Source organism: Gopherus flavomarginatus, chromosome 5, assembly GCF_025201925.1.
Source record: "Gopherus flavomarginatus isolate rGopFla2 chromosome 5, rGopFla2.mat.asm, whole genome shotgun sequence".
Lineage (NCBI taxonomy): Eukaryota > Metazoa > Chordata > Testudines > Testudinidae > Gopherus > Gopherus flavomarginatus.
In genome coordinates, this window is record NC_066621.1 from 140,863,258 (window position 1) to 140,875,334 (window position 12,077).

Here is a 12,077-nt window from a genome sequence, read left to right on the forward strand (position 1 = left end):
ATGTGCTAGTTTTGAAAATGCTCTTTCACATGAACAGCTTGTAACAGGTAAGACTGCAAAGCATTGAATAGATTTGTAAAAGGCCTGGAACATGGAAGACTGATCCTATTCCTTTAGCCAATCAAGCCACTCTCTGGTGGTATTCGTAGTGCTGCCTTTAGGAACAGATCCGTCATAACCCCGAAGCAATCTGACTTCAGCTTCCAACTCATCCAGGGATGCTTTAAATTTGTTGGCAGTGATTCTCATCTCATCCCTGCCAACATCTAAGCTCAGCAGTTTTCCCGTTGCAGACACAATTTTGCAGACACAAGTCTCCTGTTCAAATCACTGGTCAATGCCAGTAATCATTGAGTCTAGGAGTGGGTAAAATGAAGTTATTCTCTCCTGCTCCTCTTTTGTATCAAAGTGATGCTGGGACTCAAACACATCATCAATACGAGTGGATGTTTTTCTCTTCTTAACTGCAGGAATCGATATATCATTCTCTACACACATTTTCAAACTGTCCTTGAAAATAGATTGAAAATATTCTGAGCCATTTCTCATCGCAGCCAAAGAGTTATGTAAGCTTTTCACTGCCTGTCATTGCAGTAAGTAAGTTGAGATCTGGAGCTTGAAGAGCCTTACTCACTTTTACCCCCATCTGAAGAATCAGGTGCATCATGTGAAGGGCAAAGATGAACTTGAATTAATTTTTTTTAGGGTTAGCAAGGCGAGTTGTTTCAATAATCTCTTGTAAAGCTTGTAAAATGATGGAGTAGTTTTGTTTTCCAGCAGCCACTGCTTCTGCTCTGCATGCCCATCTTGTATTTGACAGTGACTTCAAAGTCTTCAACTGGGATTCTACTTCTTGTGAAATCTTCTCCTTTGCTGCATGTCGCACAGGACTCCCTTCCATGAAGGCATAAAGAGTCTGAATAACACCAAAAAAATCAAAGACAGTTCTGTTTTGTTTACTTGAAGTGCTTGCATCTACTAGGATGAGTTTCAAACAGTGCGCATAGCAGTGTACGTAGAGTATTTCACTGTTTCTTCCTTTACAGAACTCCCGCAGTACACCCAGACATAGTAGCTGCACCATCAAAGCAGACAGACATCAGTGACGACCAGTCAATTTTAAGAATGCCAAGGACATCATTTAACTGGTTTAAAATAGACTGAGCATCAACTGTTAATAGTCTCTGAACAGACACAAAGTGTTCAAATGGACTATGTTTTTCATTGTCAAAATACCGCTCCACAATGGACATCTGTTCATGGTGTCCACAGTCAGTAGTGTCGTCGGCAATTATTGAGACCATTTTTCCATTTAGTGAAGACACAATCTTTTGTTGCACATAAATCATTTTGGATGCGATTACTCGGATAAGTAACGTTTTGAGGAGATTGTTGCACATGCTTTGCTATGGGATCATATTTTTGGAGCATATTGACAGGTTTATTTCTAAATCTTTTCTCAAAACTGTCAGCTTTTTCATTGTGACCCCCGCATGGTCTCCCACCTTTTGCCAAACACAGAACGTCAATCAGTTGCTCCGTTACACTCCAGTCATGCACCGTTCTTCTTCTTATTTAGATAGATAAGCCTGCTTGCCGTCATCCAACAATACATCAGTAGGTTTCCCTTCATTAAAACTTGACCATGAAGAACAGCTCAATGCATGAGATTTTGACAGTTGGTGGTTTTTAAAACGTTTGTTAGCCCTATGCCAGTTTCTGAGTCCCTTATCCATAAATGCTGGATCAGCGTGACCTTGGTTTGCTGCATCATTACAGGAGAAGAAACGGCAGTAAAAGCAAAATGCTGCATCCTTTGATGGGCTATATTCTAACCACCTGTACTTTTCATACCAATCGGACTGAAAACTTCTTTGTTTATTCCCTATTTTAGTTCTAGGAAACATGCTCAATCTAGGCTGATAAGGACCTCTAGATAATCGAGGCCGGCGTTCTAATCTGTTTTTTGGAATATCACAGACCGGGCCATCAGATGGAATGTTTGATGGCTTTGAATAGGAGCTACACTGACCTGAACTAAGAGGCAAAGTCTGTTTCTGTTGGTCATGACTCAGTTTATTGCACGCACTGGAACTAGTGGCAACATTATCTTCATGTAAGTTCTGAACCGAGGAGTCCGAGATATTTACACTGCTATCAGCACATTCATTATAATTCAGTTTGTCTGCTCCTTTTCTTACCTTAACAACAAACTGATCCCCATTTTAAAATTAAAAGGAGGTATCATACGATTGAATTAAAACGTAAAGCCATGGGCTTGTTAAGCTATTTCAGTAGAGTACATGCGACAGATTACAAACACTGTAGACACTGCACTGGGCACGCCTTACGTGGCCGCTGATATAGGTCAAAGAATTTTCTAGAATAGTAGTCGGAGGGGGAGGGGAGGACCAATGGTAATGTGGCGCTGCAGTTGTGGGGACGCATGCTGCGAACAAACGTGGGCTTTCCATACATTTCTACAACATCTATATTACGCAATTCAGCGCTTATTGCATAATACAACAATCCATACTTTAAAACTAAAAGCGTATCATGCGATTAAATTAAAATGCAAAGCCACCTTTTTTTTGAGACATTAAGCACACCCCGTACACATGCCTGTGCTGAACCCTTCTCCAAGATTTACTTATTATACAGGTACCTGAAGTACACTGGCTGGAGTTGGAGTTTTGTGGGTAGTCCTTCCCAATGCAATATAACATTGTGCTCTATCGTTAGAGCAATTAAACGATTATTAGGACAAATGTAACAAACAGAACTGTATCGTGAGAATTAAAATGGGTAAGTTGCATGGCATTGTGTTACTAATGTTAGTCCTGTGGATAATGGAAACTGCTTATCACAGAAGTGCTTCAAGCTTAATGTGGCATGCTGAGTGAAAAATAATTAGAACTCCTGAATAACCTTGATTAGCTGAACATGCCTTTGCCCACTTACACTTGCTAGTAGCAAGGTTCCTAATTAGGCAACTGCTTTATTTTCTCTCCCTCACATGCACACACACACTCTCACACAATCCAAGCATGATTCCATCACAGAATGCTCATAGCATGAGTACTGTTTTACTGCAGTATGCAAAGTGCACTTCTGAAATAATATGAGGTTCAAAAATATGTAAAAAGGGAAAGCCATCCCATGAGGAATAGTGGTGAATGTTAAATTAAAGTACACTTATTTAGTTTGCATATTTGTCACACTTTGTTATAAACTATTGAATTGCAACATCTTACTAAAATGAATTTCAAAAAATTAAACTCACTGACAAAAATGCCTGCAAATTAACCAAGAAAAAAGTAGAGATTTTTTACATAAAGAAAAAGCAAGTTTAAGCAAAAAAAAGCCAATGCAATATATAGGTAACATATTAGGAGATTAAGATTGTAAAATTAAGCACACAATAGTTCAGAAATGGTTGCCTGTGCAACCTTTAAATTGGTGGTATTATACATATATTGTATGATAGTCTTTAATTACATGATCAAATACTATTTTTTCCACAGAATTCCAATTTCATTCAGCATATAGGATGGATGGTGCTAAGTGAATGAATTCAATATTTTTTTTATCCTCTTTCAATGAGTGGCCCCAGTCCTTAGTGCACATACTATCCAAATTCTGCCCTGAATGTAGAATTAATTTCCTCATAGGCTTTTATAAGGCACTCATCACCACAATATCTGAGTACTTCAAAATCATCATTATCTTTACAACATCACTTTGAAGAGAGGTGATGTCATCCATCCCCATTTAACAGCTGTGGAACTGAGGCACAAAGATTAAGGACAAAATTGTTGTGTGCTTTAAATTTGGGTACCTAAATTGAGATGCCTAGAGCTTGATTTTTCAGACTACGTAGCATTTTTGCCTTGGCCTGCTAAACCCAGGGTTGTGAGTTCAATCCTTGAGGGGGCCATTTGGGGATTTAGTTGGGGATTGGTCTAGCTTGGAGCAGGGGGTTGGACTAGATGACCTCCTGAGGTCCCTTCCAACCCTGATATTCTATGATTTTTCTGGCACTTCCTATGCTCAGCTTACAGGACCTAGTGAGCTTGATTGCAGCTGTGAGTCTTGAACACTTGTCCAGATATGGGCTCAGATATATCCAATTAAGCACCCAGAAAGTAAGAAATGCAGAGTTAGATGCTTCCTGTAGAAAAAATTGGTTTTTGTGAGTTGCCCAGCATCACATGGGAACTTTGTGACAGAAGCAGGGATACAGTCCAGTTTTTAATTGCGTATTCACGTACTCTCATAATGCACACATGCAAAGGGGGTGGGATGAAGGTTGCGTGGACGATCTTTCTGGCATTTCCTAATTTTGAGTACTTAACTTTGCAACTTCAGCTTTCTTTTTACTTAGTCTTTTGGATGTCATTTCCTAGATTTTTAAAAAAAAGCAAACTGAAAAAACTGACGTTTCACTGCAAGGGACTATATTGACTCCCCAACTCTCACACTTGGGTAATTAACAGAGTTGGAATATTTATATTGAAACCACAAGCTTCCGTCATGTGAGCTAATTGAATAAATGGTGCTGTTAAGACTATTATCTTCTCTATGAATCGGCAACTAAAAGTTGATGACACAGTTTGCCAGTAGGTTTCACAGCTGTTTTTAGATACCAGAAGAATCATAGAATATTAGAGTTGAAAGAGACCTCAGGAGCTTATCTAGTCCAGGCCCCTGCTCAAAGCAGGACCAATCCCAATTAATCATCCCAGCCGGGGCTTTGTAAAGCCAGGCCTTAAAAACTTCTAAGAATGGAGTTTCCACCACCTCCCTAGGTAACCCATTTCAGTGCTTCACCACCCTCCTAATGAAATAGTGTTTCCTAATATCCAACCTAGACAGCCATATGTGAGTGGATTTTCACCTGCCAGTATTCAAGTTCCTGTTCCAAAGTGTGGAGGCACTAGAAATTCTCATTAAAATGATTGCAAGTTTTTTTTTTAATTAAGAATTGGCCAAAATACATTTTCCCCAAAACCTTGTTCCTGGGAATTGCTGAACTATTTTTGTTGAAATTTTGTAGGAAAAAAATTTCAGGCATTTTCAACCTGAATATTTACAAATTTGCTAAAGTAAGTGACTGAAAACAGTGCCTTAGAGTGCAAAGTGTTAGGCAATCTTAACTATAAGCAATGCAGCCAGTCCTACCTATAATGAAGATGACATCTGGGTGACTGTATTTAATGGTAGAAATTGCAAAGATATTGGAAAAAAAAATAAGGATCCGTCTGGATAAAATTGTGTGAAAGGAGAAGAGTTTGTTTAAAGAGCCAACAGAATGGGAAACATTACTAAACACTTCAGAAAATTTTAATTATACAATGAACACAATACCAAAAGGAAGGTATTACAATATGTGATGAGATGACGACAGATTATCTTCAGTTGAAGAACAGGAAGAGCTTGTGTCTTGCACACGAATGCCTTCTAGGAAACATGGTTTCATGTCATCCTTTTGGCCAGGCTGCATATGAGCCCTAGAGAAGTTCGTGTTGACATAATGTTTAACAAGTCCAGTGTGCCCAGCCACTTCAGCATCCTCCCACAGAGTGCTAACATGCCTTCAAAAAGTAAACTGGCTAACTTTTCAGTTTGCAATTTTTAACTGTCTTATCCAGAAATGTGGATTTATCAAGGCAGCCATTTTGACTGGGCTTCTGATCAGGGTTGTTGTCCAAGAAAAAAATCCACAGGAGTATCAGTTTCCTGGAACGTTATGCTGTGTGATGGGCACTGTTGGTTCAGAAGGAATACCTGGTTGGCTACTATATTATAGTCCGACTGGACAGCATTTCCACAGTTGCTTCCCTCAGAAAGCAATTGCGTGGGGAAGACCTTAAGTGGGCATTGTTGCACAGCTAAGACATGTCTCTTATTTGGTGGACCCAAGCTCACTTAGAGTTCCAGGGGCTACAGGAAAGTGATGAGCAGTCTTCTAGCTTCACAGAAAGCTTAACAGAACATTCAGCTTTTAGCAGAGTAAGTTTGCCCACTGTTATAGTTGCAGAGCCAGGCTATCCCTTAAGGCAAAGCTAGATGGGGTTCTTGGCTGAGTTCCGGATGCTGTGTGCTTGATCACTGCCACGGCTCCCTGAAGATGCACACCTTTGTGTTGGCAAGTGTCCTGGGGTATGTCTGCACTATGGGATTATTCCGATTTTACATAAACCGGTTTTATAAAACAGATTATATAAAGTCGAGTGCACGTGGCCACACTAAGCACATTAATTCGACGGTGTGCGTCCATGGTCCGAGGCTAGCGTCGATTTCTGGAGCATTGCACTGTGGGTAGCTATCCCATAGTTCCCGCAGTCTCCCCCGCCCCTTGGAATTCTGGGTTGAGAGCCCAGTGCCTGATGGGGCAAAAATCATTGTCGCGGATGGTTCTGGGTACAGCCTCACCCCTCCCTTCGTGAAAGCAGCAGACAACCATTTCGCGCCTTTTTTCCTGGGTGAACTGTGCAAACACCATAGCACAGCAAGCATGGACCCTGCTCAGATCAAGACCGCAATAGTGGACGTTGTAAACACCTCGCGCATTCTTGTGCAGTCTATGGTGAAGCGGGACCTGCAAAGCCAGGCGAGGAGGAGGCGGCGGCTACGGCATCGTGGCAACAAGAGTGATGAGGATATGGACACAGAATTCTCTCAAACCACGGACCCCTGCGCTTTGGAGATCCTGCTGGTAATGGGGCAGGTTCTAGCCAATGAATGCCGATGTTGGGCCCGGGAAACAAGCACAGACTGGTGGGACCGCATAGTTTGGCAGGTGTGGGACGATTCCCAGTGGCTGCGAAACTTTCGCATGCATAAGGGCACTTTCATGGAACTTTGACTTGCTTTCCCCTGCCCTGAAACGCCATAATACCAAGATGAGAGCAGGCCTCACAGTGGAGAAGCGAGTGGCAATAGCCCTCTGGAAGCTTGCAACGCCAGACAGCTACCGGTCAGTCGGGAATCAATTTGGAGTGGGAAAATCTACTGTGGGGGCTGCTGTGATGCAAGTAGCCAAAGCAATCATTAAGCTGCTGCTACGAAAGGTTGTGACTCTGGGAAACGTGCAGATCATAGTGGATGGCTTTGCTGCAATGGGATTCCCTAACTGTGGGAGCGCGATAGATGGAACCCATATCCCTATCTTGGCACCAGAGCACCAGGGCACCCAGTACATAAACCTCAAGGGGTACTTTTCAATGGTGCTGCAAGCACTGGTGGATCACAAGGGACGTTTCACCAACATCCACGTGGGATGGCCAGGAAGGGTTCATGATGCTCGCGTCTTCAGAAGCACTGCTCTGTTTAAACTGCTGCAGCAGAATTACTTCCCAGACCAGAAAATTACAGTTGGGGATGTTGAAATGCCTATAGTTATCCTGTGGGACCCAGCCTACCCCTTGATGCCATGGCTCATGAAGCCATACACAGGCAGCCTGGACAGTGGTCAGGAGCTGTTCAACTACAGGCTGAGCAAGTGCAGGATGGTGGTAGAATATGCATTTGGCCGTTTAAAGGCGCGCTGGCGCACATTACTGACTCGCTCAGACCTCAGCCAAACCAATATCCCCATTGTTATTGCTGCTTGCTGTGTGCTCCACAATCTCTGTGAGAGTAAGGGGGAGACCTTTATGGTGGGGTGGGAGGCTGAGGCAAATCACCTGGCCGCTGATTAAGCGCAGCCAGACACCAGGGTGATTAGAAGAGCACACCAGGAAGTGGTGTGCATCAGAGAAGCTTTGAAAACGAGTTTCATCACGGGCCAGGGTACAGTGTGACTGCTGTGTTTTTTTTCCCCTTCATGAACCCCCCCCTTGATTGACTCCTTCCCTGTAAGCAACCCACCCTCCCCCTTCGATTACAGCTTGCTTAATGAAATAAAGTCACTATCCTTTAAAAATCATGTATTCATTATTAAAAAGTAATTATAAAAAGAGGCAGAGAGCTGACAAGGTATGCTGGGTGTGGTTTGGAAGGAGGAGAGAAGGGAAGGAAAAGGCCATTAAACACATTTCAATGTAAAGACAGCCTTTTGGTTGGACTGTCCACGGGGGTGGAGTGGGCGGGTGTACGAAGCCTTCCCCCACGCATTCTTACACGTCTGAGTGAGGAAGATATGGAACATGGTGAGTACTGAGGGTGGTTAAACATGGGCTGCAGCGGCACTCTGTTACCCCGCTGCTCTTCCTGAAGATCCACCAGATGTCGGAGGATATCAGTTTGATCACGCAGCAGCTCCAGCGTTGCATCCCGCCACTGCTGATCTTCCTGCCTACACCTCAGATCTTCCTGCAGCCACCTCTGATCTCGAGCGTCCCTCCTATCCTCACGTCGGTCCCTCCTGTCCTCACGTTCACTGGCATCTTTCCTGTACTTTGCTACCACATCCTTCCACTCATTCAGATGAGCTCTTTCATTGCGGGTTACTTCCATGATTTCCGAGAACATTTCGTCTCGCGTTGTCTTTTTCCTCCGCCTTATCTGAGAGAGCCTTCGGGATGGAGTAGGGAGGCTTGAAAAATGTGCAGGTGCATGAGGGAGGGAAAAAAGGGAGAGAAGTATTTTAAAAAGATACATTTTACAGAACAATGGTTATACTCTTTCACAGTGAACAACACTATTCACCTTACATAGCACATGTGATTTCACTACAAGGTCGCTATTGAGTGCCTGCGGCTCTGGTGTTACAGATCTCACAGACGCAGGTCCGGGCATCAGAATTCAGCTTGCATGCGGCCATGGTAAGCCATTGTCTTTCGGCTTCTCCAGCCTTCGTATACACAGTGCCCTCTGATGCTTCTTTCCTGTTAACATGCAGCAGCAGAAGCCAACCCCCCCCCATCCAATTGTCTAGGATGATTGCTTTACCCCTCCCCCCACCACATGGCTGGTATCATGGAAGATCACTGCTAATCACCCCCCCTCTCCACCCCCCTACCGCGTGGCTGGTAGCTGGGAAGATTCCTGCTAGCCAAACGCAAAAAAGCTCAGTGCTATCGTTCCTTCCCTCCCCCCGCTTGGCTACGTGCAAGGAAGGATTTCTTTTAAGCAACAACTTAGTAGGAAAATGGCCATCTCCGTCCCCTTAATTAAATTCCTGAATTTCAACCAGGTTACCATGAACGATATCACTCTGCTGAGGATAACAGAGCGAGATAAAGGACGGATGTTTCTTGAATGCCAGCAATCACCGGGACCATACGCAGCTAGGCTTTGTCATGCAGTGATACCCGATTACTTGCTACATGCATGGCGTGGTAAAGTGTCCTACCACGGTGGACAGAACAAGGCTGCCTTGCCCAGAAACCTTCTGCAAAGGCTTTTGGAGTACCTCCAGGAGCGCTTCATGGAGATGTCCCTGGAGGATTTCCGCTCCATCCCCAGACATATTAACAAACTTTTCCAGTAACTTTACTGGCCGCGAATGCATCCCAAGCCCTCATGGCAAATCAATCATTAAAAAATGCTTGCTTTTAAACCATGTTTTATATTTACAAAGGTACACTCACCAGAGGTCGCTTCCATGGCTTCACTGTCTGGGCTACTGGCTTGGGAGGGCTGGGAGGGTAATTCCGTCTGGGTCACAGAAAGTTCCTGGCTCTTGGGGCTAACGGAGTGCTGTGTGCTTGCTGCAAGGTCGTCCTCCTCTTCCTCCTCCTCCTCCACAGAATCCTCAGCCATGATTGAGATTACAGCCCCCACCTCGGAATCCACGGACAGGGGTGGGGTAGTGGTAGCGCAGCCCCCTAAAATTGCATGCAGCTCAGCGTAGAAGCGGCATGTTTTCGGCCCTGACCTGGACCTTCTGTTTTCTGCTTTGGTTTTCTGGAAGGCTTGTCTGAGCTCCTTAACTTTCACTCTGCACTGCACTGAGTCCTTGGTGTGGCCTTTTTCCATCATAGCCTTGGAAAGTTTTTCAAATGTTTTTTCATTTCGTCTTTTGGAACGGAGTTCTGTTAGCCCAGAATCCTCTCCCCATATAGTGATCAGATCCAGTACCTCCCATGCGGTCCATGCTGGAGCTCTTTTTCGATTCTCAGGAGACTGCATTGCTACCTGTGCTGATGAGCTCTGTGTGGTCATCTGTGCTGATCACAGCTCCACGCTGGCCAAACAGGAAATGAAATTCCAAAGTTTGCGGGGCTTTTCCTGTATACCTGGCCAGTGCATCAGAGTTCAGATTGCTGTCCAGAGCAGTCACAGTGGTGCACTGTGGGATACCGCCTGGAGGCCAATACCGTCGATTTGCGGCCACACTAACCCTAATCCGATATGGTAATATCGATTTTAGCACTACTCCTATCGTCGGGGAGGAGTACAGAAACAGATATAAAGAGCCCTTTATATTGATATAAAGGGCTTGTAGTGTGGACGGGTGCGGTGTTAAATCGGCTTAACACTGCTAAAATCAGTTTAAACGCATAGTGTAGACCAGGCCCTGGATAACAGAAGGAAATTCAGGCTGGTCTCTCACCCTTGCGTAAAACACTTTCTTCAGAGAGCACAAAAACCTTCGTGTCAAAGGTTATTTCAGCTCTTCTTCCTCTATATCTTAATGGATATACTTTTCAGCTAGGGAATTTTGCATTATAGAGAGCTCTCTTGGAGGATGGATCTGAATTGTTAATCAGGGAGATGGAACTCCATGCTTTTCCCTCTGTGGCCAGGTGGTCAAATCTCTTAATAGGGATTGCTGGACAGCCTTTCTAAGAGTAGAGAGATTAAGCCGGTGTGAAGAAATATTTATTTTATAGAATAGTGTTGATAAATTGTATAGTCAATTGCTTGACCACAGTTTGATTTGTTACGAAATGTACTCTAGAGCCCAAATAACCAATGTCAGTCAGGTTCAGTAATATGCTATTGGAAAAAATTCTGTACGATTCCAGTCTCCAAAGAACAGTCCCATGCAGCTATGTTATATTCACCGTATGCAGAAGGTGTGCTCCCCAAGGTACACATTTCAGCTGGTACTATTTATATGATGATTTTACAGATTACACCTCCCTCTTTACATGTCCCTAAAATCCAACCATCAGTTTGTCCAAGTTCTCTACCTTGTTGTTCTGTTCCTTCCTTATCTTTGTTTTGAATTATAGCTCTCCAGGTACAGGTCCAGGAAGTTACATCCCTATCTAGTACTAAGATAGAGAATGAAATGTGTCTTGATTTTGGCAAGTTTCCTATCTGCTTGTTCCAGATGCTTACTTCAGCAAATGCAAGGTGGTATGGGATACTTAGCATAAGTGAACATGATTATGATATAGGCCAGTTTTAACTCTATCACTTTTAGAATATTTTTGCTTAATGCTATTGGTGCTTATTTGCACTTATATATGTATTAATACTTATAATGTTATATTAATGTGCTAGACAGCATATATTAGTCAACAATAATATGTTGTATGAAATTCTTGTCTGTGGTTCCTACAAAAATGGATAGGAGGTTCCCCAGTTTGACAGACAGTTTCTATTGCAGGTTTATATATTTCTTATTTGTGTTTGTAAAGGGTTTTAATCAGTTTATCCTTACTTAGAATTAAAATTTCAGGTGGCTGAATTGTTTGAAGAGCTGAAGAATCGAGTAAAATCATTCAACATGTATATTAATACTCAACCACCTGTTATGGATCAGGAGTATATATACAAACAGCGCTTCATTTTGCAGGTAGGAGGATTAATATACATAGCTGGTTTCTTAATTTTTCTTTTGGAGTGGCAATACTTTAATTTACAGTACAGTAATTTATACTTATTAGCCTTGACTCGGTTGCCAGGAAAAAGTTATCTGGCAGTTGCTAATAAGCAGAAGTCAGGTTTGTGAGGCTGCAGCCAGGCAAGGAAGCGCTGGGAGGTGCTTTTCCTGGCTGCAGCTCTGCAAACCTGCTTGCAGGGAAGGCAGCACCTGAGGTGTGGGACAAGGTTGCAGTCCAGATGCTGGGGCTTTCTATGGGAAGTGGGGACAGTGGGACCACCCACAAAGCTGCATGCCTGTACCCCTCCCTGTGCTTCCTTCCTTGTGTGCCGTCCCAGCACAGAGCACAGTGTGG

At 43.5% G+C, this 12,077-nt stretch overlaps 1 protein-coding gene across 1 annotated transcript in view; it reads left to right on the top strand.

Moving 5' to 3' along the window:
* Positions 1 to 12,077, top strand: part of TDRD9 (tudor domain containing 9) — a 150,380-nt gene that overhangs the window by 104,910 nt on the left and 33,393 nt on the right. Inside the window, 1 exon segment of the mRNA XM_050954259.1 lies at positions 11,579 to 11,695. Within this exon segment, the coding sequence (XP_050810216.1) occupies positions 11,579 to 11,695 (117 nt within the window).